Genomic DNA, 26071 nt, shown 5'->3' with positions numbered 1-26071 from the left:
GTACTAACTGCATCATATGTACTTAGTATATACCATTTACAAATAGTCTTCCTGTGGCAGGGGTGCATGTGAATATACAGTCCATTCACCCCAGCTGAGTTTTGAAGTAATTCCAGTAGCCTTACTGGAGGATGTAGGAGGGTGGGGGTGGCAGTTCTACTTCAGTAAGCATCCTTGATAAATCTACATCCTGTGTGCCAACACCTTCATTCAGGTTGGGCAGACAAGCTGACAAAATTGCGCAATTTGCCCCATTACTCTCAATATGACCCTGACCCTATGAAAGCTGGGTGAAAACAATGTCATGTAAGGTGTGGCTGTGACTAGGATAGACTGTGGCATATTACCAGCTAGCTTTTAATTTTCTAACAACAATACAGTACTTATGCCTGCAAACATGAGTGGATTGAGTACATATTGGTATGTACATGTATATCACATCACATTCAGATTGGCAAAAATAGCCAAAATACTATTCATCGGTAATGGCCATGAAAGTAAAGGAAGGTTCTGAAATTTTTGTGCCAATGTTTACATCATGGAATGAACAAAACGTAGACTACTGGCAACATGAAATTGACATATTACCCAGAATTTCTACTGTAATTTATTAGTGTAAACCTAACTCTGTAACCAATAGGAAATTGGGTGCCAAAGGGCTACTTCAGCGTGATAAAGGTTAATCAGTTTTCTTCTATACTCAAAATTTGATAGATAAAATAGTCCTTTCCACAGAAGTAAAGAAAAGAGAGTAATCTCCATATGTTGTAAAATATGATTATATTTTGATTGATTAAAAGGGTAGAAAGAATAGAAAACTCTTGTTATCCCTTAATTACTTGTTATGCATGAAGCTGAACATACATAATAAATTTGTAGTATAAACATGGACTGGTTGAACTTTGGAGTCTATAAAGTACGATTGTTCTCCTAAGATCACGCTCCCTGGGTATCAATGGCACACTGAGTTAACACGGAAATGAAAGGCACCACTACTGGCAGTCCAGTCATCACCTCGCTTCTGAACAGTAACATTTGAGAAATATCAAACAATATTACAGTTTACCATTCATGTGACAAGTCTGTTGTTTTTGTGTGTACAATTAACCACTACCGGTACAATGTATGTGAAGAAAAGCTACGAAAAAGAACTAACAACAAATGCAGATTGTAAAAATGCACCATAACCAGTTACTTGATAACTGTCAATATCAAAACTTTTATTTCCTTACTACTAGTCCCCTGAAATTCAGCTGTTATGTAAGTAAACTAGTTATCGTGAGATGTTCCCAGCAAGGGCAACACAACACATTATGCCAAATATTTGTGGTTTTGCATCTTCACATTTGATTCCCAGAGTATCTGTCTCTAACCAAATATGGGAATCCAAATTGTGAGATCTTCATGCCTTAATGGACCAAAAATTCTTACCCTTTTCAAAAAGAATGCACAATCAGATGTCACTTCATCCATGTGGCAAGGTTCATCATAAAAAAGTAGGGTCCCAAACTAGTACTTGGGACATCTTACAAAAGGCAACTAGACTTTCCAATATTATTGTAAAGGGTGTTGCAATGAGGAATGCATGCAACTGACTGGGCACAGACCTTTATATAAACAGACAAATCCCTTATAATTACTTGGGAAGCCTCAAAGAGGAATGTCAGCAATGTTAACAAGGATGAAAGAGGCAGTAGAGACAGCACCAGTGTCTGTGGTCTGTCTTCCGTCCGCCGTGATGTTGTCCACAGCAGTTGACACAAACTGCGACAAAGTTTCAGTTTATTTCAGCCTTGAGGCTTTACACAGGTAGGAATAAGGCTGATGTATTTTCTTGTTGTCAAAGCTTGACATTTTCTTCAGTATGAGGATAATCTATACAAATATCTCCTGCTTAACGGAAGCCTCGGGAAGGAAACGTGTGCCACCAGAGCCTCCATCAGGACTGAAGGAAGGATGGACCATTTATAGGACTGACTGCTCACAACAAAATCCCTTCTCTCAAAGGAGCTTTTCTTCCAAGTGGAGTATTCCATCATGTGTAGTAGGAGGGGGCACTGGAGATTCTAAAGCATTATGTTCAATGGGGCATGTTATGTTTTAAATGTCTTTTAACAATTACTGATGTATTACTTTCTGTTCTACACCTACATGTGCAATACATTGTTTAATCTATACTGTCATATAGAACAGACATCAACATAAAAGAAGGATTGGTCACAAATGAAACAAGAGTTCCGCGACCTCATATCTCCATGAACAATTCTATTTATGCAAATGACTTACACATTTACATAAAATATGCTTAATCATCATAATAAATGCTTAATCATAAACACCTTTATATTACTTACACATGTTGCAATATTGACAGTCGTATAATTTCCCAATCGTATGAATTTCAGTGTTTTTGCATTAATTATGCAAATTAGGAATTTATTTGCATAATTGGTATCTGTTGATGCTCCACTTTCCATAAACTACATATGTTACATGTATTTGAGTCTTATAATGGAAAACACTGCAAGTATAGATTTTCCTCATTAGCTATGCAAATTAAGTCCCAATTAGCATAATTTGCACTTAATTGTGTATATCTCTGTCTAAGCTACCTGCATACTAAATATCATGGAAATCCGTTGTTCCTTTGTTCAGTTATTCTCCTTAGAAGATTTTCACAAAAACGCCCCTGCAGTTCCAGAGGAAGCTGCTAGGGGGCCCAAACCTACACCACTTGTTTATTACATCACAAGCTATCTGCCACCCAGAAATCAAGACCACAGCACGTCCAGGTCAAAAGATACAAAAATTGAAGCTCTGCTGCAGTACCAAGGTCACATACCAGGGGGCCCAAAATCGACTCTGAATTTCGGCTTCCCAACACCCGCCCACATACCAAATATCATCGAAATCCATCAAGAGGCTCTTGAGTTATGCTGACTGGAGTGGTGCGGAAACACAAACAAACAGACAAACACACAGACACACCCAAAACAATATCTCCATTTTTCATGGAGATAATTATGACAAGGAATTATAACCCATGATCTTCATCCAAAAGATTACCATAGCAAGAGATCTATCATAACTTTGGCAACTGCTATGATTTAGAAGGATTTTGCGGCTAACATTTCTTTGACCTACTAAGCTGTAATTCCTGCCTGATTCAATTATTCGCATGTGTCATAGATTTATATCGGTATCATTTTCATTATCATATGTAATCAGTTGAATTATTCATCACTTAATTGCTGACCATGTGCAAAAGAACACATGCATCATTAACAGGTCATTATTATCACAGGCACCAGGTGCTCTGAAATACCTTTTAAGTATGAATATAAGGCTAGGAAATGTTCTCACTGACGCTAATATGTCCGCCCACTTGTCCCGAAGAGGACCGCAGATGTGTCAACCCTCCATAACTTTTTTGTTGACAAATTCTGACAAGTGTTAAAATTCCCTCACAATTTTCTAGAGTCAGACAGAACTCCCTTGCTACAGCAGTGGAAGTATAAGGTATACAAGAGGGTCTGCATGGGGGTTCGGGCAACGCTTTAGGCTGAATTCAGAAGTACCCCCTATGCATCATGCTAAAATCAACTTATCAAGGAAGACAATACGCAAAATTTTATTACCTCCCTACAAATAACGTGTATTACTATCAGACAGCTTTCCCTACAAATTACGGGAAATAGATATACGCTTTACAGACCCTCATTCATAACCCCAGATCATCACTGATGCAGACATGACGAGAGGTAATGACAGTCTCCTTCAGACCATTAGGTGTGGGACAAGACGGGTGCCATCCATCAGTCTGCAGTCTCAGATAACAGATAACATGGCATAGGATAGATTTACATATAGTCCACTTTGGACGTCCTTTGTCTTATGTTCTGTGCCCGTATTTCTTTCCATTAGGGTTCTGTTATTAGATTAGGAAAAATAACATGCTTTCTTGAGATGACTATAAATTCAATGTAGTAGCATAAGTTTTCCATAAGTTTAGGCAGTTACATCTTTTGTAGTCTTCCACAATTTTTATTGGCTTTGGATGGCTCTCATAAGTCATCAATTTATCTTTTAAAAGGAAATCCAGGTCTGCTGGAATTTTTACATTCTGAAGGATTGTTTCAATCACAAGATATTTCGGGTTGGGGTTTTGTGCGCGTGAGAAATTTGCGCGTGAAAAACTTGCGCGTGAAAAATTTGCGCGTGAAAAAATAAAGTTCAAGAAATGTGTCAGGAAATGTGCACTACAAAATTCTTAGTCAGAAAAATGTTACCCCATGATATGATTTTGCATCTGTTTCCTGAATTTTGGGTTTGAATTTTAGGTCCCTTGGGAATATCTAAGCTGACTCCCAAGGGATCTAAAACCTTTTTGGAGGTTTTAAGCTTAAAACTTGAAATAAGATGACCCACAATGGAATTAAGTATTTTATTGTTGCATTCTACAGTTCAAAATGTTGTTCTTTCAATCTTCAAGCGATTTTTAAGTGATTTTCAAATGTTAAGTTTTCACGCGCAAAAAAGTTTGAAATTTGCGCGTGAAAGAATCTGCTTGAGAAAAGGTTAAATTAGGCTAATAGAATGGAGAAAAGCTTCAAATAGTTACATTTTACAATACAAAACCTTATATAAGTAAGTTGACTAAGTATTTCTTAAAGATTCAAGTGATTTTCAAATGTTTAGGTTTCAAGCCCCAAAAAGTTTAACTTTTCCCAAGGGACCTATTCCCAAGGGACTAAAAAATCAAAAGTTTTCAAACCATAAATTCAGGTGTCAGATGAAAAATTGTATCATGGGATCACATTTTCCTGTCTAAGAAAATTTTACTGCACATTTTCTGACTCATTTTAAAGAAATTTATTTTTTCACGCGCAAATTCTTCACGCGCAAATTTTCACGCGCAAATTTTTCACGCGCAGAAAACCCGTTCCCGATATTTCCCACAAGTGAATTTTACAACAGTAACCAAGACATTCTAGCATTCATTGCAGCAGGAATTCCCTGTGTCCCCTTGTAAAGTTGGTTACTTGGTATATCATACCAGGGGAGTTCAAGAGGCACTGAGGTTACCAAAATTACTTCATCATGCAGAAGGCATCATGACACACATGGTACAGGTTAACACTTACTGATACTGGAGAAGTGTACTTGTACAAGTATTTGTATCCAATGCTCAGAATGCCACAGGAGAACATTACCAACATCTCACTGCAAGGAGTTTTTTCTTTAGAAAGATAAGTTTTGGTAAAACAAACTTTCCATCTCGGAACTTTGTCTACTTCTGAAGGCATTTTGTTACACTGTACATATGTACATAAACGTTGTTTGTGGTCTGTAATAGCTAAAAGGGAGTTGCTCAGGTGGTTTGGAAGATTCAGGGGGATTCAAATTTCAAGGGAAGCACTTAGCAGAAGGGCAGGTGTTTTTCCTTAGGGTGGTTCGAGTTAATGAGACTTGAGAGCCACCGCTGTATGATTGTAGTATCACAGTGAGACAGAAGAACAGGCGCCATGTGGGTCATGAAAATGCGCTTATTCTTATGACCAGTAATTTGGCAATTTTCCAGAAATGATAAGTCAAGCTCTACAAGCAGTATGGTCCATGTCAGTCCATGTTGCGATACAGAACAGAGCAACAAATTCAACATAAAGTACAAGGTACAAACTAACAGAGCCAGCCCTTATTTCATGTTTTAGTAAAAAAATCTTTGCCTATGTAATATGTTTTGCATGAATATTCTTCATGGAACCACATCCTCCAATTATGTAATTATGGAGCATGCAATCAGGCCTACATGTATGTGACATGACTTATTAAATAGATATGAAAGTGAGAATAATGATGCAGCCCGTAATGAAATACCAAATGTACATCCCTTTTCCAATGCTATGGTAGAACAGTATTAAGATCAGACTTGTACAAGTACAAGTCATGAGTTACCTGCTTCTTGAACTTCAACCTGAAATACAACTCTTCTAACAGCTGGGATTTGTCAAATATTCTACTCACTCAGACCAAAACATAGGTCTTGTAAAAAATCTTTTGTAACAGAAACACAGAGTTTTCATATGTGCACAAGATGACCACCTACCATTCTCATCGTTGGTGCAGTTGAACCCACAGACTTGACAGATACAGCCGACCCAGTGGTTCATCTCTGCTTCTGAGTCCGTCACAAGGAAGTATGTCCGCTTCGGCGTCACAATGTCGAAAATGTACGCGTTCATAAACTCCTTCTTTTCGAACGTCAGTCCTGCATCGACCTGCTCACACTGGTCCAGGTTGATTGCAGCGATGGGCTTCCTGGCATTGTCTCGTTTGTAATACTCCAGCAGGTTTGGATCGCCCGTCAGTCTCCCTTCCCGCAGCACGAACCACCGCTTCTTCCACGACTGCACGGTTATGGAAAGCAAACAAAGACATGACACAATTTATAGCACAAACGTGGGGCCAGTTTACAGGACCACCCTTCTCACAGAGGTAATACCTCCACAATGTGGGTTAGATTCCCTTATGTGCATTATAACAGTGTTTACTGAGCCTGCATCAGACTTTCATACATAACTGCTACATCCATCAATCACAACATGACTGTCCCATGATTACCTACATGTGGTTATGAATGCATTACAACCTTTGGATAAGCTAGAAGAAGTATGTATAAAGGATTGTTTGCAAGGATGAAAAGGACTTTCCCTTTCAAACATTAAAGTGCAATAATAAAACATTAGTGTGTGTGTGTAAAGTTAGCCACCACCTGACGTACATGCAGGCAGCTCTAGAAGTATGTTAAAAACTAGAATCAGCACATGCAGTATGAAACTAAATGCTAATGACACAAAGCAATTATCACAAAGTAAAATGATTTCAATGAACTCACATAGAAGTGACACAAACAACAGAAAAAGCTGGAAAGTAGCAAAAACAGAGAAATGAAAAATTCCAAGCTACTTCTTCCTTGAACTGCACAGTACCAGGTTTCATTCACAAACTATCCAGTAGAATAATCAACTGCAAGTCACAAGGACAAAAGTATGCAATGCTCTGCAGGTTAACCAACAAGGAAGTAAAAGTTGAGCCAGGAAACATGTGTCCCTGAACCAGCAGAAGTGCAGCGGATGAAGAATCTGGTCAGGAGACTTAAGTTCCAAGTAATGAGACAGTTACCCAGAATTACAGCAGTGAAGGTCAAGGTTCAAACTTTAAGTATTGTCCCTCAACAATCCATGAAATCAAAGCATGTCAGTCATGATGTAAGCAAAGTCTGTATCCCATCAAAGGAGGCATGCATGGGGGTACCAGGTAGAGGATTATGAATTACGCTAAATTCTTGGCGCATGCTACATATTAAGGTGAATTCAGAGACATCCTCCCTAACCTATTGTAAAACTAAAAGCTTAGAGTTAGACTGTATCCCTAAAGTAGCTCTTCTTTAGAATAATCCCTTGTTGCTCCACTTGTTACCATAATGATTGTTATCTTGTATAGTACTGTATGTACACTATTCTAAGTACAGTACTGTCATATGTTGCAACTAGCCCTCGGGCAAGAACCTGCAAACTAGACTTAAGTTCCAAGTAATGAGACAGTTACCCAGAATTACCCAACGATGCTTTATGTAGAATTAGAGCAGTCTGGTTACAAACTCATAATTATGCTTTACATGAAAGGGCATGCTGGCCTACATCCAAAGTAAGATTCTAGTTGAAAACTACCTGAAAACTAACAGTAAACTGAATTCTAGTCCAACATACCACCTACAAAAGGGTACATCTAGACTTGCAACATTGTTCCACTTCAACTTACCCAAGTCTGAATATGCTATTGCCTCATAAGTCTCAAGCTCAAACCTTTTTGTTAACATGCACAAAGGTGTTGAATGATTTTGTACTAGTATTTATTAAAACAAACAGCGTTTTGCAGAACAGTTTTTGACACTTTTACTCAATCACCAAATGTGTGAGAAGTGAACCAGGAAGACGGAATTTCTTTTATTCAGTATCACTACCAGATTATGAAATCCAGAGGCCTCCTATTAAGGCATCCCTGTCACATGTACAAATAAAAAGCAACACTTGCCATAGAAACACATGTATGCAAACTCTCTTTGACTGTCCAAGTCATGTATCAGACAACTGAATGAAAACAATGTGACAAAGGCGAAAGGAACATGATGGTATTTGTTCCACATAATCAGCAAAAATGCAAACAAAAGAATTCAGTGCATTCCATGCAAAGGAATGCACTCGCACCATGTGGATAAAATGGAAACCATATGGAGGTAGAGCTATCTGAACTGTCCCAACAATAACAGTATTGTCCTTTTCAAACCAAGTTTTGAATCGAACAATCAAACGCCGAAGTTGTAAGTCGCTTCCATTCAATTTCACATACACAACATAATGTTACACGTTACATGCACAAATGTATGCCATATCAACGTACTTGGTAATCCTATCAAAACCTGCTTGTTGGACGTCACAAAACATCAAAGGACTTCAAATAACAGACAATCTAGAAACCATTAGGATCTGAAAATGACCCAATCTTTCGATAAAGGAGAAATTGTATTACGCTAAAAATAAACTTCCTGCTTTTTGGTCAATATTATCACGAAACAAACAAATAGACTGACCTACCGATAACTAATACTGGCATGTGTCACCAGTAAAAACAACAATAAAAACACTGTGCGGCGATGTCTACAATCTAACGAACAAAAGCCGAGATAAAATATACTTGAAAGTCTTCTTCATTGTACTAAAATGGAGTGTCTTCAGACAAAATAATGGGTTTTCAACTTGTAAATTACCAGCGAATGGGGAGGGGCGGATCATCACAGTCATTCATGCATATTTCAAAAGAATGAAAAAGTGTCGACAAAAAAGAGGAAACTACAGACAAGTTTAGGCGAAAAAGTAGTTACCTGGACGAGAAGAGATAGTTTATAAAGACGTGAGAAGGCGTGGAAAGTCCGTCAGACGTGTGGGCTTGGTGAAAAGATAGGAGGAGGTGGAAGGAGCTGAGAAGAACCCAGAGGCCTTGCATGCATAAACATTGCCAAGGAGGACGGAGGACATTCACGAACGGGGCAGGAAAAGTCCCCGCCAACAACTCACCGCACGGCCGATCTTATGCTCAGGCGGTGACTTTCGCAGCCACCCGCGGCAGATGATCTGTCCCTCGCTCATGTTGGCCCTTATCTGGGAGGAAACATGAAGAAAAGCAGCAAAACTCTCCGTTTCGCGGAGGCCAGTCCGGAGGGGAAGGCGGAAGTATGTCCCGTCCGGGTTCGTAGATAAACTCCTGGAGTAACCTCAGCCTCAGATTGAGGGACAGGGACGATTCGAATCATCAGCTTTACATACACTGAGTCATAATTTCTTACACAAGTGTATGACGGTACCATAGTCAATCAGTGAGGAGAAAAAAAAATCACATAGTGAGGGGAATATAAAGCAGTAATGAAAACACATTGAAAAGAAAATATTTGGGCTATTTTCTAACCTTTGAAAATATAACAATAACAGTGGGTTAACTCTGTCTGACGTTTTTTTCCCCTACATTTAGCCCTATCCTATTGCGTTTTCTTTCTGGAATACGAATCTACTGCAATTCATATTACTTCTGATTAGTATTCCACAAAAGCACATATTTTCCCCAGAATCAATTAACCAATACAAAAATAATAATGATAATTATCATTATGATAATAACTCCGTGTTGCACAACACCAAGAGTCGCATACTAGTATCATATGTGTACAGAACGAGAAATAAAGTGTCTGACAACAAATCTTTCAAGAGACGTTAACAGCTGTTCAAGAAAAGGGCCATGGGGGTAGTTAAGGGCGTCAGTGTACCATGATTCCGTTTTACTCAGTAACGTTACCACGCCAACGCTGGTGCGCCTGTGGTCAGTAGTTGCCTTAAACTTAAAACCATTTGTCAACATGCTGAAAATCTATTTTGTCAGCTAAACTCAACATCGATGTCCAGCTTTACAGTTTCGTCACGGATCGAAACTTTATTTTCGTACACCGTGAATGGAGGAAACACAGGTCCACCGAATCTGCGGAAGGAAATACAGTGCTATTAGTGAGAAATTCTGGCGCGTATTCAACACGTCGGACAAGATTAACTGGCTGAGATTCGCAAACAAGCGTCATAGCCGCCAGACAATATCCCAGAAATCAGGAAGTCACGACATGCATAGAAATAGTTTTTCTTGCTGCAAGAATGATGGAAAATTGCTGCGTAACTCTCGAACTTATGAGAGGGTCTGCATGCCCTTTTTCGTGAAGCGTTACGAGCGATTTTAATTCACCGTTAATCGTTACCGGCCGCCCTGAATTTACCGTTAAGCGTTATCGGTATATTAATCGTGAAGCGTTACTGGTCGTTTGAATTCCTCGTTAAGCGTTATTTGTCATCCTGAATTCAACGTTAAGCGTTATTGAGTAATTCCTCGTTACGCAGGAAAAAGCATTTCAGTGGGTCAAGATTTCATATTTTCTCCAGGGAACACACGGCTCCGGCGAAAATATGTCGGTAGGGCGCCCCCAGCAAAGTTTTCTCCTCAAAATTCAATAAATTAAGCGTTTCGCGGTTTTCAAGATTTTAAAATTTTCTCCGGGTGCATGCCGGGCCTCCGTCGAAAAATATTGTCAGGAGGGCGTCGACCCCCAAAACTCAAGCTGAAACTTGTCTGTATTTTTTCACAAACAGAGATATCATAAACTTAACTTACATTACCAGTAATATTTGCCCATCGAAATGCAAGAAATAGCGTTTCAGGGTGTCAAGAATTTTCCCCGGCGAGGTCTGGAGGGCGTGACACTCCTTAAAAATCAAGCTGAAACTCTTCTGTATTCTTTTTTTTTCAAATAGAGATGTCATAGAACTTAGCTTACTCTTCAGCAAAATCCCCCCTCAGAATGCAGGAAATAGCGTTTCAGAGGGTCAAGATTTCAAAATTTTAGTCGCGCCTTCGGCGCTCGTCATCGTGATTATGAACATTTCGTCCCACCAATACGAAATTTCCTGTCGCCGCCGAATTTAAAGGGTTCGGAGCAGGCGTGCGAAAATTGCATAGCGTAATAGGTCTCTTGTCACAAGATCAGGACGACTAGTGGCAAAAAACCGTCGTCTTCAGGGGTATCTCATGTTCTAAAAATGCTGAATTTAGCGTTATCGGCCGGCCTGAATTTACCGTTAAGCGTTATCGGCTGGCCTGAATTTACCGTTAAGCGTTGCCAGGACCCCCCCATGCAGACCCTCTTATGAAGTTCGATTTATCATCATTTTGGTCACATTTGCCTTAGACCTTGCCTTAGACCTTCGATCGATGACTTAACGGACATTGCATGCAACTATAAATGCGATCTTATGTGGGCAATAAAGAGGAAAAATTAAGTTCGACAGTCTACGCCATTGATACAGACCTCATCTTGGCAAAATGTAGAGGTAGCCTTAAGATTATAAGAAAACTCGTCCGTTTTGCTTTTAAGTCAAAAATGCAAAAATAACAATGACGTTACTGTCCCAAACCGAACAAAGAGAGTAAAAGAAGATAAACATGATAATAGTACACTATAATAGTTGAGTCCGTATCTAAGATGCAGTCTCCATGGATTCCCATGTTTGTTTCTACGTTGTCATCTAGGCTGAAAAACTTGAAAAACAAAGCTCTTTAGAAAATCGAGTTCACACCGATCAAGTCTCTTATTATTATAAACAACAGCTGAATATTTTCCACGAGTTCTGTTGACAGGAAATGTTATTGAGACGTTGTTTTTCTCGTTCACGCGCTACGGCAGCTTATACTTTCAGTTTGATGAAGCTAGCCGAACCATGGGTGATTAGATGGTGCCAATAAGGCCTTTGGACCAGGAAGGTTGGGCAGCGCTAGCGGGGCAGCGTTTGTAAAGCGACATCTGTCGGTTTAAAACGGGCATGCACCTGTGGCAATGTCTAAATTGTCATTGAGTCAACACCATGAATATTAATGATTAAGTTGTCCATTACGGGTTTGTGGACGAACTTATCTCAAAGCAGACAAATCTATCTCCAGAACACTTGATAATATGATTAAGTCAAAGTCAAGAAAGACTTCAGGATATTAGCGAAGGCATTTCACCTTCTCTTAGGCAATTCAATGTGCTAGCTGTTCAGACACAAAACAACAACATAAAATCTATGCATAGCTTACTAAGTCATCTACATGCAGTCTCTAAAATCTCAACTTAAGCTGTAAGTTTATAATGGTTAACTTTACTTGTGTGTTCTTTTAACGGATGTGATATATCGATTGCACATCTCTGAGTATATTGCTGAACTGAATCTGTTACCTGATCTAACGGTTAAACCTATCCCGCATGACCTTTCCATGTGCAGGACGTTCTGCATCCTTGCCACACTTTGTGAAAGTATTGTGTTTTGGACCCAAATCAAGAAGTCTAAGTTTGTTAATCTATTTTGTTCATCCAGCTCTTTATAGTCTTGATTATACGTCGATAGCCCCAACACGATTCTGATAACCTTATCTGCAAGCAGCTATTTTCTTAGCTGAGCTGCCCTTTCCTGTGACAAGCTGCCTTGAATTTGACACCGTGCAGAAAAGGACTGCAAGGAAAGTGTAACGATTTATCCCCAAACATCTGCTTGAAGATCACTACCGGCGCTTTATTTTTGCCAACAGTCCGTGACAAAGCACTGTTCGTAAGAGACCTCTTGCGGTCTTAAGAAGAAATACATATTTATAAGCATGACTCAGCTCAAATTTTGCAATGCGGAAGTAGGTCCCGTTGAAGTACGCTGGAGGGAGTAGGGGGAGGCTCGAGCCGAAGAGCCACCGTCTCTCGTGACACCGTCTCTCGTGACACCGTCGCTCGTGACACCGGATATAGGAATGTTACATTACAGCAATGGGGGACGTAACACTTTGTATGGGGTCACTGGCCTTATGAATTCTTTTATTCAAAATGGTGTACCAACTTAGTCAATTGTTCGAATGTATTCTTTCACGTTTCAATGTTTGTACTCAAAGCGGAGTTATGAAAATACATATAAGGAGATTATTTACTCTTTATTCTGACGTATGAATTTATTATAGTTTTCGATCTGTTTGTACAATTCTTCATCGTTTGCCCTTTTTTTTTACGTCACGGAAAGGAAACTCACCAGTCCCGTGTTTTCGAAAAGGCCGTATCACAGAAACAATATGTTTTTTTTAATCTATTTGGTTGCTAATCGGACGATATGCTAAAGAGGACTGTTTTCATAAGCTATACACGAAAAAATCACAAGGGTGAGGTATCTCTTATTTGATTTATGTACTCGTCATCGAGTAGGGATAGGATAGGAATGTTACATTAACCCTATCCAGACCGGGGGGGGGGGGGGGGGCTAAAAGTGCCCGTGCCAACTTTGACATCGTATTACTGCCAAACGATGTATGCTAGGACTCCCAAACTTTGTGGCTTTTCCTAAAGTTTTCTTGGGAACAATTTTATAATAATGGTTTAAGTTTATAATTTTTCATGTTGCCATGGCAACAGGTTTCTGACCAAAAAAGCACAGTCTGGATCGGGCTAAAGCGATGGGGGACGTAAAGCTTTGTATGGGGTCACTGGCCTTCTTTAATTCACTGACGACAAACGAAATGTTTGAGATGATGGAATTGTGTACCAACTTATTTAATTCTTAGAATGTATTGTTGCACTTTTCGATGTTTTGTACTCAAACGGAGTTATGAAAAAAACATACAGATAAAGGAGATTATTTATTCCTATTGTTTTCGATCTGTTTGTGCAATTTCTTATCGTTTGCCCTTCTTGTTTTTTTCTTAAGTAGAAAGGAAACTCGTCAGTCATCAAGGAAAAAAGTCAAAAGACATCTCGTGTTTTTGATAGCAATATATATTTCATAAATATAGCAGCATTGTTAGTTATAATTTCTAAAGGGTATACACATAAACGTTAGATTTATCGACTATGAAATTTCATTTCATGATCAGACACCTATCAACCATCCTGCATCAACACACACATACACTACACAAGATAAATACTTACAATACTTACAAGCATCATTTATAATGAATGACACTTAAATCTAACAATGCTGACAAACAATGTAATGCAATCTAAATATCACCAGTCTCTATCTTTATACACGAACAAATGCAGCAATTGGGAAATTATATATACATGTAGGAGAATGGTTTGAACATAAATACATGTTGTATCATATTTCTGTGAAAAATCCTGACTATGTTTTCACTGCTAACATCATGGCATCTATGGAATCAATATGTGCTAGTAAGATAAAAAGCTTGAAAACTATGTAAAGAAACAGTAACATTACAAGGAAAACTGACCCATGATGACATATGTTAAAGTTTGAAATATGTAGGCCAACATTTAATGGGGCCAGCACTGCTTTACACTTTGACAAGATGACCATTGCTATGTGACTACTCTGCATGTTTTTCCAAACAATGTTTTATCATGTACAACATGTACATATCAGGGCTTAAAATACTTCTTGTATATGTGGCCGGAATAGGGCAGTTAAAATTAGACTTATTTAAGTACAATGTGTTTCTGACATATTCTAAAATGCATCAGCATGATCATGATAACAGGGTAATATTTCCTGCTGTATAGTGCAAATAGACAGAAACAGACATTCGAATTTGCTACACATTCTACTAAAGCTATGAAGACCTTTGTGGCCCTTAGTCTGACAGCCAGATACAAAAAATGACCCCCCCCCAATAAAACTGACATTGAATTACACGAAAGTAAAATTATATGGGCTGACAAAACATTGAACACCTATGGTACATCACATCATTAACTTAAGTGTTATACTGTATGTTGTGGAGCTGCTTGTGTGTGTCCTCTCCCCATTCCCATCTACATCCACTGCTGTCATAGACTCATACACTGACAAGGCTGTCAGTGTCTGCATGTTGGACTTCTTGGTGTGAGTTTGGAGTCCTGGTAATGAGCCAGGTCCTAAATAAGAAAAAAAGACCATATGATTAACATAAATTCACATGAAAAATCTCAAATAAACATATATATATATATATATATATATATATATATTTGTATATATAGTATGAAGAACTAAATATCAAGTCACACTGGTAACTGGGACATGCATGCCTTATTCCGTCAGATTATCACAAAAGCTAAACAACAAACACGACGGCCTGCCTCATCCGACCGTATGAGGTCCGTTTGGACCTCAGGCAGATATCAATGTGTGCCGTATCAATATTTTTCGTCGAAGAAAAATTCCTTCCACGGGTCTGTGTATATTTCTTACAACTTCTGAAATGTTTTTAGCGAGACTGTCCCTTTTTGAAGTTAAGAGTTATACTCCAAAGTTATGAGGGTTAAGATGGTTCTCAGTATGTGTACTGTGTAGTTGAGAGGGCAAAAAATTCTGTTCCCAAAGTATTTCTTCTTGAAAAGAGCAACCATTTTGAATTTCAGCCTCTCGTGGCAGTTTTCCTTAATGATGCTTTGGAGCGTGGCTCTTCAGGGAAGATTAAGCACACATGTGTTAAGATAATTATCAGATATAACATTACAGGTACTGTGTATATGAAAGAGCAAAAAAAATCATTCCAAAAGCCTTTTTCTGTGAAAAGAGACACCATTTTCAATTTCAGCCTCTCGTGACAGTTTTCTATAATGATGCTTTAGGGCCAAATTGGGGGTGAGCTCTTTGGGATGATTAAGCACATTTGTGCTAAGATAGTTATCAGATATAATAGTACAGGTACTGTGTAAATGAAAAAGAAAGAAAATTCTATTCCAAAAGCCTTTCTCCTTGAAAAGAGCCACCATTTTCAAATTCAGCCTCTCGTGGCACTTTTCCATAATGATGCTTGGGGGCGTGTCTCTTTGGGATAATTAAGCACACTGGTGTTAAGGTAGTTATCACATATAACAGTACGGTTATTGTGTAGATGACAGAGCTAAAAACTTCCATTCCAAAAGCCTTTCTCCTTCAAAAGAGCCACCATTTTCCATTTCAGCCCCTTGTGACAGTTTTCCTTAATGATGCTTGGGGGCGTGTCTCTTTGGCTTAATTAAGCATTCTGGTTTTAAGACAGTTATAAGATATGACAGTACGGGTACTGTGTAGATGAAAGAGCCAAAAAATTCCATTCCAAAAGCCTTTCTCCTTTAAAAGAGACACCATTTTAAATTTCAGCCCCTCGTGACAGTAATCCTTAATGATGCTTTGGGGGCGTGTCTCTTTGGCTTAATTAAGCACTCTGGTTCTAAGATAGTTATCAGATATGACAGTACAGGTACTGTGTAGATGAAAGAGTCAAAAAATTCCATTCCAAAAGCTTTTCTCCTTCAAAAGAGACACCATTTTCCATTTCAGCCCCTCGTGACAGTTTTCTTTAATGATGCTTGGGGGCGTGTCTCTTTGGCTTAATTAAGCACTCTGGTTTTAAGATAGTTATCAGATATAACAGTACGGGTACTGTGTAGATGAGAGAGTGAAAAAGTTCCATTCCAAAAGCCTTTCCCCTTCAAAAGAGACACCATTTTCCATTTCAGCCCCTCGTGACAGTTTTCCTTAATGATGCTTTGGGGGCGTGTCTCTTTGGCTTAATTAAGCACTCTGGTTCTAAGATAGTTATCAGATATGACAGTACGGGTACTGTGTAGATGAGAGAGCCAAAAAATTCCATTCCAAAAGCCTTTCTCCCTCAAAAGAGCCACCATTTTCCATTTCAGCCCCTCGTGACAGTTTTCCTTAATGATGCTTTGGGGGCGTGTCTCTTTGGCTTGATTAAGTACACTGGTTCTAAGATAGTTATCAGATATGACAGTAGAGGTACTGTGTAGATGAAAGAGCCAAAAAATTCCATTCCAAAAGCCTTTCTCCTTCAAAAGAGACACCATTTTCCATTTCAGCCCCTCGTGACAGTTTTCCTTAATGATGCTTGGGGGCGTGTCTCTTTGGCTTAATTAAGCACTCTGGTTTTAAGATAGTTATCAGATATGACAGTACAGGTACTGTGTAGATGAAAGAGCCAACAAATTCCATTCCAAATGCCTTTCTCCTTCAAAAGAGACACCATTTTCCATTTCAGCCCCTCGTGACAGTTTTCCTTAATGATGCTTTGGGGGCGTGTCTCTTTGGCTTAATTAAGCACACTGGTTCTAAGATAGTTATCAGATATGACAGTACGGGTACTGTGTAGATGAAAGAGCCAAAAAATTCCAATCCAAAAGCCTTTCTCCTTCAAAAGAGACACCATTTTCAGTTTCAGCCCCTCGTGACAGTTTTCCTTAATGATGCTTGGGGGCGTGTCTCTTTGGCCTAATTAAGCACTCTTGTTCTAAGATAGTTATCAGATATGACAGTACGGGTACTGTGTAGATGAGAGAGCCAAAAAATCCCATTTCAAATGCCTTTCTCCCTCAAAAGAGACACCATTTTCCATTTCAGCCCCTCGTGACAGTTTTCCTTAATGATGCTTTGGGGGCGTGTCTCTTTGGCTTAATTAAGCACACTGGTTCTAAGATAGTTATCAGATATGGCAGTACGGGTACTGTGTAGATGAAAGAGCCAAAAAATTCCAATCCAAAAGCCTTTCTCCTTCAAAAGAGACACCATTTTCCATTTCAGCACCTCGTGACAGTTTTCCTTAAGTCCCCGTCACAAATAAGAAATTCAGCTCGGCCGACGTGTTGGCGAGCTTCAAATGTGCATTTTCGGCCGAAGTACGGCCGACGTCCTGTCGATTACGCGGGCTTCGGGCGATTTTTAGAAACAAAAGTTGATTCAAATATTGGCCTCTTACCAGGTTAGTCGATACTGACTTCGTCCATGTGCAAGAGATGGTACCATCTCATGGGGGAGTTTTAATTTTTAGTGTTCGTCAGACGTCGCCCGACATTTTCATTGGAGCATACGGTCGACGCTCGGGCGATTTTGAAATTCGGCGAGCTTCGGGCGATCTACAAAGTCGGCCGACGCTCGCATGAATTGTGACGCCGGCTTTAATGATGCTTGGGGGCGTGTCTCTTTGGCTTAATTAAGCACACTGGTTCTAAGATAGTTATCAGATATGACAGTACGGGTACTGTGTAGATGAGAGAGCCAAAAATCCCATTTCAAATGCCTTTCTCCCTCAAAAGAGACACCATTTTCAATTTCAGCCCCTCGTGACAGTTTTCCTTAATGATGCTTTGGGGGCGTGTCTCTTTGGCTTAATTAAGCACACTGGTTCTAAGATAGTTATCAGATATGACAGTACGGGTACTGTGTAGATGAAAGAGCCAAAAAATTCCAATCCAAAAGCCTTTCTCCTTCAAAAGAGACACCATTTTCCATTTCAGCCCCTCGTGACAGTTTTCCTTAATGATGCTCGGGGGCGTGTCTCTTTGGCTTAATTAAGCACACTGGTTTTAAGATAGTTATCAGATATGACAGTACGGGTACTGTGTAGATGAGAGAGCCAAAAAATTCCATTCCAAAAGCCTTTCTCCTTTAAAATAGACACCATTTTAAATTTCAGCCCCTTGTGACAGTAATCCTTAATGATGCCTTGGGGGCGTGTCTCTTTGGCTTAATTAAGCACTCTGGTTTTAGGATAGTTATCAGATATGACAGTACAGGTACTGTGTAGATGAGAGAGCCAAAAAAATTCCATTCCAAAAGCCTTTCTCCTTCAAAAGAGACACCATTTTCCATTTCAGCCCCTCGTGACAGTTTTCCTTAATGATGCTTGGGGGCGTGTCTCTTTGGCTTAATTAAGCACACTGGTTCTAAGATAGTTATCAGATATGACAGTACGGGTACTGTGTAGATGAGAGAGCCAAAAAATTCCATTCCAAATGCCTTTCTCACTCAAAAGAGACACCATTTTCCATTTCAGCCTCTCGTGGCAGTTTTCCTTAATGATGCTTTGGGGCGTGTCTCTTTGGCTTAATTAAGCACACTGGTGTTAAGATAGTTACCAGATATGACAGTATGAGTACTGTGTAGATGGGAGAGCCAAGAATTTCCATTCCAAATGCCTTTCTCACTCAAAAGAGACACCATTTCCCATTTCATCCACTCGTGGAAGTCTTTTATAATGATGGTTTAGAGCGTGTCTCTTTGGGGTAATTAAGCACACAGGTGGTAAGATAATTATCAGATATGACAGTAGGTAGATCAGAGAGCCACAAAGTTCCATTCTAAAAACCTTTCTCCTTCGAAAGAGACACCATTTTCCACTTCAGCCTCTCGTGGCAGTTTTCTATAATGATGCTTGGGTGCGTTTCTCTTTGGCTCAATTAAGCACTCTGGTGTTAAGATAGTTATCACATATAACAGTACGCAAATTTCAATTCCGAAAGTAGTCTTTCTCCTTGAAAAGAGACAGCATTTTCAATTTCAGCCCCTCGTGGCAGTTTTCCAGATACAGACAATCATCTTACCTGGGAGTATGTGGCTCTTTGGAACAATTATCTTTAATATAGCATGATTGTTTAGAAAATTTGTAGCTTATAGTTACTTTATACAGCTTGTGTAACGGTCAGAAGCAGGTCTGAATCAAAAAGGAATTTGAATAGGTTTTATAACTATCACATGAGTTATAATATGACTAAATAATGTGTAGCATAGTTATGTCTGTATAGATGGAAAAGATCAAAATCACGAAAAGTCATGTTGGAATTTTTGTTTGCTAGACATGTTTATCCAAACATCTGTTTGTTATTGTTGCAAAGATATGCAATAATTTGTCTCATGAATGCAGTGTTTTACAGTAATATGTAATTCCGAACATTTTCCATAAGTTTTTGTCAAATTTCTCCTTTACCAACGTTGTCTTCCTTTGTCTTCCTAACATTTCATCAATTCTATATGGTCAGGTTGACCCAAATGGTATAGAGCTGGCTTTGTGAACCAAATTCGTTATCCTGGCATTGTTTGTTTTCGTGTTTAAATTTGTTGTTTTGTGACTATAATCAAATGTTAATATTCTTACTACAGTCTGCCAATAGTGGAGAAAAATCCTCATTATGACAGGCTACAGCCTTACTCCAACAAAGAGGTGTTGCCCAGTACCCGATCAAGATCAAGAATATCAGGATAAAATTCACACGTGCGGCGTAGTCCTCGCATAGACCAAGGACATTATATAGTGTCCTTGCATAGACTTATGATTTCTAACGTCGGCTACTGTTACGCATGATCTAAAAAGCTCTAGCGGCACGTTTCATGCTTTTAGACTTCTAAAATATTCTTATTATCGTACCCTGTTAGACGTATGCCAGTTTGTATCTATAGTTGTCGATGCACATGCAGTTGTTGTTGTGAAGTCTGCCATATAGTTTCGCTGCTCCCCATGCCGCCCGATGGTCGCCGCCATCTTGGTTTGACGTCATCATGGAACCGTCGCAGACGGCACCGCCGCTGGCGACATGTCACGAACGACGGTTTTCTATGAGGCTCTGTGGCTCGAGCCTATGCCAGATGGCTGGAGGTGTCTGCGCACCGCTGAGTCATTTGTTCCTTCTATGTATTAGTATTACGCAGTCATAGATCCTACAGACATTCAAAACGAGGAGGGGGCGGGGTCTAGAAGTACAACTTTGCAATTCAGTCTGCTGACTCACCTGCAGTTGCTGTATCAGAATGAACAAACATTCTGACTATTACAAATAACAGGCCCGGTAGACACCAGGTAAATAGAAGACTGGTGAGGGTTTCGGAAGCTGATCAACAGAAGGACGACTGCATGTGAGGACGAATAGTCGTAAGTTATGTTCATTTTGGCCTCTACTGTTCTTTCGCAAAAGTAGAAAAGATTGTTATATAAATATAGGAGCTTACCTGACAAGGTCAAATTTGTTGTATTCCATATGTAACGTTATATCGAAGTCATTGGCTTCATTTTAAAAGTTGTTTTAGATAAAATTGCATTTATTACAGAGTAGTTTCTTTTTGGTTGCTGGATGTTTGGCTGATGTTCCCACATTTCCATTGATAACAGTGGCAGAAAGAAATTCAAGTTTTAACTGTTTCAATCTACAGTTTTGCAGACACATCATTTCAGCAGCGGTGTCTTTGTTTATCTATGACCAGCAGAAAAACTTGTATTTCACTTTAACATTGATAATTGTATTATAGTTTCTTGGGAAATAACTCTTAAAAAAAATTTCTACAGCAATCAGGTTTGTAAACTTTAAGTCATGTCTCTTTTATCATCTTCAACCTGGCAAGTGCATGAAGACTGAACATATCCTCTTATTCTGCACCCTGAGTCACCTGATCCAGACAACAGTCGGTCGTCACGACAACCAGTACCAAGACAGTGAGGCCTTCCAACCTGTCAAACCTATCAGAACAGACTCATTTGTCGTGAATAACAGCTCTAAGGATTTGAGAACCGCAACAGCGATGTCTCGTACAATTGCCAGGAGTTTTGAGAGTGTGGAACAGGATGAGGGGGTGGGGGCACGGGTCAGGCGCAGTGTTGGTAGGCCAGAAGTAAGTTATCCGCTTTATTTGGTATGATAATTAAAAAAAAAAAAACTTTTATTTCAATGCAATATGAGTTTTTTTGCAATGGATGCAAATGTCAAACTGATGGAAAGATCCTTGAATACTTGAATTTTACTACGATTAAAAGTTTCTTCAATCTGCAGTGTTGCTCTGAACATCATTTTGAAGCTCAACGTTACATCATGAAGGAATATCTTTGTACTACTTGCCACCATGCATCAGACACTGATGCCTGCGAATAGTAACATTGCCCAAATATCTCCCTCACAGCTGAACAGCCTGGACCCCTTCCTCATGCTAGACGAATTTAAAGTCAGAAAACCGGCTGGATTTCCTGACCATCCACACCGAGGATTTGAAACGGTAGGGTGCTTCAGTGGTCACTCTTAATTGCCCATCTATATCAGACTCTTATTTATGTTCATCTGAAGTACAGCCAGTAGGTATCCATTTGAGTAATGACACTGTTGTAGCTCTTAACATGCTCAAGGCACCTCCTCGATTATGCTACAACTAGTTTATGTCCCTTCCGAAAGATGAATGCAGCTCCAACCAGGATGCCCTTCCCCGTATTTAAACCACCAGTTACATACTAATGGAGACCAGGAGCTCAACTGTGAGGCTGCTACCAATTAAGCTACAGGGACATCCTTATAGAAGGGAATTAAGGGTTAACATTTTATCTGGCTTCCAGTTATTGTCAAATGAGATGGCTCACTATTGTGGATTGTCTATTGAGCAGCCCTGTTGTCTGTTTGCAGGCCACCTACATGCTGAGTGGACAGACCAGACATGAGGACTTCATGGGACACAAGGGCAGGATCGGGCCTGGTGACCTGCAGGTCAGGATGCAGTACTGTGGTGTTACTCAAGCAGACGTTCTTACATGGTGGTTAAAATTCTCATGTCACAGGCATATCACTAAGTCCTTTTAGAAGTGCACATACAAGTACATTGCTAAGTTAGGCATGGAATTATAAGACTGTAGCAGACTAGCTTGTTGGTACATACAGTACCTTAAGACTCAGCTCACAATTAAACTGAGAGACAAAAAAGTTTATATGTCCTACAGAGAAGACATGGTAGGCCATAGGGAAACTTTAAAGTAATCAGCTTCTGGGGATAGATTTAAGTTTGAACTACTGACAAGTCACAACCAAGATAGATAAACTGAAGGCAGGATTTAAGTTAACCTCACAAGATAAAAATGAATGTAAAATGTTCCCATGTTAGTGGATGACTGCAGGAAGAGGGATCGTCCATTGTGAGATGCCGGGGGATGAAACGGAGGGCCACGGTCTGCAGCTCTGGATAAACCTGAAGAAAGCAGACAAGATGATGGAACCGGCTTACCAGGAACTTTTGAGCAAGGACATCCCCAAACCCAGCAAGGACGGGGTTACCGTGGCTGTGATTGCAGGGGAGTCGCTGGGGGTGAAGGTAAGGTGTTGTCAATGTCATATACATGTATGTGAAATGTCGCAGTGACAATTCATTGTGTCATTGTACACAATGCAATAGTAACACCAGGCAAGAATAATCATTAACCTAAGTAACGTTTCTATATCTTATCCATAAATCAGAATGACAGTAACAATGTCCTTCAAAAAATGGTCAATGACATACACTTGTCCTAGTCAGTAGACATTATGACATTTTGTTGTTACCTCAGTCCAAGGTGTACACAAGGACCCCTACCATGTACCTGGACTTCAAGTTGGAGCCAGGAGCAAAATACACTCAAGCTGTGCCCAAAGGTAACTTAGGTGCATTTGTGAGATGAAGAAAAAATATAATGATTGCATACAATGTTTAAGTCTTCTGTAAGAGGTACATTTAATGACATCAGTCCTTTTTATCAACACGAAATGTTCATGGTCAATAGTCTGATTTTGTCAGGTGAGCAATGCTAGGGAAAGCTTGCTGGTTCAGACACCAAATGTAGCATGCAGAAATGCAGTGAGTGAAGTACAAGAATATGAGTGCATTTCAACTTTTGAAGGACATGTATTTTCTTTTTCCTAGGATGGAATGGGTTTGTTTATGTGCTGTCAGGACACGTGCATCTTGGTAAGTACAGCAAACATGATCCTCTGGGCCACACAGACTTCATATCATAGATTGTATTTGCATGTACATATAGATGTTTTAGAAAAAAAATAATCCTATGTCAAGTTTGTGCGACCACACTCCACCACAGACAGTATCCATCATGTAGTCTTCTGTACTGTCCCGGCCAAAGTGAACTTTACAAATCCATTCTATTTTGTCTATCTTGCACTAGAGTGCTTAGGATGTTATGATGTGTGGTACGGTTTTGGAAAATGCCACCTGCAACTAGTGCAAGATGTTCAGGAGTTGCAAATGTTGAGGTGTTACTGTCACTTTCCATTGACAGCTATCATTCCATCTACCCTACAGGCCCAGAGGACAAACAAACTGTGGGAAAACCACATCACACCATGGTCATGAGCGATGGAGAAGGACTGACCCTGCAGAACAAGGTATGGTTTGGAATATTAGGAACTCATTTTGTGTGGTACATGTACTTGTATCTGTTTATTACATGTTTTTCTGATATGAAGTTTCATGAGTTCCTGTCTTCTGTGTTGTTCAGGGACCAGAAAAGGTTCACTTTGTGCTGATTGCAGGAGAGCCAATCAATGAGCCGGTATATCAGCATGGTAGGATCCCATTACTTTTGTCCATCAAATACGGACTAGCTTTTGCCTCTGCCAAGATGGTTGAATTGTTCTTTGGTATTTATGAGCAAACAAAAAACTAGCCTTTTTACTACACTGCTGAATTTAAGTTTCATTTCTTAAGCACAATAACAGTTCAACACTATATTTGATTGACGATTCAATATTTTTCCTTATAATGTATATTCTATTTCGACTAACCCATGAAATCTCCTGTTTTTCAGGCCCTTTTGTGATGAACTCACAGGAAGAGATCCGTGAAGCCATGAATGATTATCGTCATGGCAGGAATGGCTTCGAGAACGCACCAAACTGGAACTCTTTTGTTGTATACGAGGACTAAGTGGTTTAAAGGAAAAGTAATTAAAGAACTGCACATAATCAGTCATGGCACAAATTAGGTGATCTCCAAGCAGATCTCCGGATGGCAAGAAAGTATCCATGGGCCGAAACAGTATCCAACTGGCCACCAGAGATCTGCTGGCAAAACTACTACATTGGACAAGCTCAGCCATGTGCCTGTTAATGAGCCTATCCAACATGTTTTGCCAAAGATCTCAGTTGGATATTGCTTCTGGTCCATGGATACTGTTTTGCCACTGATAGATCTGCTTGGAGACTGCAATTGGGTATAATAGCTGATGTATGTCATCGCTTCCTTTTGGGGATGGCACAAAGGAACAGGAACATTGTAAATAAAATATAGTATGATCTAATATTTCATCATCATTTGTGTCACTGTGTCATATTCCTATTACTGGTTCTTAGATTGATCTACAATACAGTTTGCACACTTAGAAATGATGTAACTACTACTGCAAGGTTGATAAGGTCCTTAATGTTTTACCATACTGCAAACCCCAAATGTACAAACTGAATCTGGAGCTTTTGGCACTTTTATGTATAATGTTGATATTGGAATATTTATCAGAATGAGATGAATGTTTGAATATTTAGTTAATGCCTTGAACTTGACACCATATTCAGCTTCGTATAATGTTGGATACTCAACTTTGCTATTAGGAAAGTTACATGTTTTATTGAAATGATAAATCATAAATCAAACACTTGACTTAACTATATTTGTGGCTTGATGGTGTATATTTGTATCAAACTAGATTAGACTGGTCAATTACATGTCAATAAGAGACCCTTTTACAATGATGACACAAACCTTGTACATATGTTGGGGTCTAAAACTCTGGACCTGTTCTGTCAACATATGTGAGCGCTGTAGCAATGCCATGGAAACATGCAGAGTTGCATCATGTAAATATTGGTTTCTTTTGACGAATAAAACAATCGTGTGAGTATGATCCTTAGCCTTGCCTCTTTTTTGAGAAAAGCATTGAAATAAGTTCCAGAATAAACTTATGAAAGCCGAAACAAAAAGTTGAACCTTCAAGCGTGTAACTAACTGATTCTGTAACTAAGAAGTTATTGGAATAAGCTTAAGTTGAAATATATGTCTGTACATGTAACGTTATCTGTATATTTGTATTTATCTGTGTTATTTTTCCCCTGATTGTATTTTTGATGTTTGTGCCCAGTGTCAATTGAAAAGCAGATCTATTGATCTGAGATGTACCCTGGTAAAATAAATAAAATTGAAATTGAAAGCGCCAGGCGCGAATGATTCAACACTGCTAATTCTGTGGCATATATCGACGCTATTTGTACCGTAACTTGTAAGGGCAGTTGACATAAAGCATCCATCCATCGTGATTATAGAGGTTTAAAAGTTTTACTAAGGCCATACATGCACCACAAAACTGACGTGAACGTGCAAAATAAAGTCGGGCCAAAAACAGT

At 39.4% G+C, this 26071-nt stretch overlaps 2 protein-coding genes and 1 long non-coding RNA gene across 6 annotated transcripts in view; 1 reads left to right on the top strand and 2 right to left on the bottom strand.

Annotated features, from left to right (window-relative positions):
• Positions 1 to 9344, bottom strand: part of LOC136436576 (GRB2-associated-binding protein 1-like) — a 28780-nt gene extending 19436 nt beyond the window's left edge. For 2 of the 3 annotated variants that reach the window (XM_066430640.1, XM_066430641.1), the window contains exons 1-2: positions 9135 to 9344; positions 6107 to 6407 (exon numbers count right to left, since the gene is read on the bottom strand). In XM_066430640.1, coding sequence (XP_066286737.1) covers positions 6107 to 6407; positions 9135 to 9206 — 373 coding nt within the window. In that variant the 5' untranslated portion in view covers positions 9207 to 9344. Of the gene's footprint in view, positions 1 to 6106; positions 6408 to 8941; positions 9102 to 9134 lie in introns of those variants that run through there. The other variant, XM_066430642.1, reaches the window with a different exon arrangement.
• A 4571-nt stretch (positions 9345 to 13915) lies between these two features.
• LOC136436575 (uncharacterized) lies at positions 13916 to 20530 on the bottom strand. The gene is made up of 2 exons (XR_010756057.1): positions 20308 to 20530; positions 13916 to 15037 (listed from the first exon to the last, which is right to left on the bottom strand). It is a non-coding gene; the product is annotated as an uncharacterized lncRNA (long non-coding RNA).
• Positions 20531 to 21238: 708 nt separating this feature from the next.
• Positions 21239 to 25575, top strand: LOC136436573 (pirin-like). 2 transcript variants are annotated; one of them, XM_066430637.1, is made up of 9 exons: positions 21239 to 21542; positions 21828 to 21920; positions 22319 to 22399; positions 22791 to 22997; positions 23230 to 23314; positions 23583 to 23627; positions 23979 to 24061; positions 24175 to 24241; positions 24484 to 25575. In XM_066430637.1, exons 1-9 carry the CDS (start codon positions 21279 to 21281, stop codon positions 24600 to 24602), a joined length of 1044 nt encoding a protein of 347 aa, XP_066286734.1. In that variant the 5' UTR covers positions 21239 to 21278; the 3' UTR covers positions 24603 to 25575. The 2 variants fall into 2 exon arrangements, with proteins under 2 accessions (XP_066286734.1, XP_066286735.1); XM_066430638.1 differs by lacking the exon at positions 24175 to 24241.
• The last annotated feature ends 496 nt before the right edge of the window (positions 25576 to 26071 follow it).

This window comes from Branchiostoma lanceolatum, chromosome 6 (genome assembly GCF_035083965.1).
Source record: "Branchiostoma lanceolatum isolate klBraLanc5 chromosome 6, klBraLanc5.hap2, whole genome shotgun sequence".
NCBI classification, from domain to species: Eukaryota; Metazoa; Chordata; class Leptocardii; order Amphioxiformes; family Branchiostomatidae; genus Branchiostoma; species Branchiostoma lanceolatum.
Note: the sequence above shows the minus strand (reverse complement) of the source record. Positions and strands in the feature narration are given on the sequence as shown.

What these genes read in the sequence shown, in the direction of transcription:
- LOC136436573 (XM_066430637.1), top strand. Translation starts at nt 21,279, where the DNA reads ATGAAGACTGAACATATCCTCTTATTCTGCACCCTGAGTCACCTGATC. An exon ending in GGGAGTCGCTGGGGGTGAAG is followed by an intron (nt 22,998 to 23,229) that starts GTAAGGTGTTGT and finishes TTGTTACCTCAG; the next exon opens with TCCAAGGTGTACACAAGGAC. An exon ending in GTCAGGACACGTGCATCTTG is followed by an intron (nt 23,628 to 23,978) that starts GTAAGTACAGCA and finishes TCTACCCTACAG; the next exon opens with GCCCAGAGGACAAACAAACT.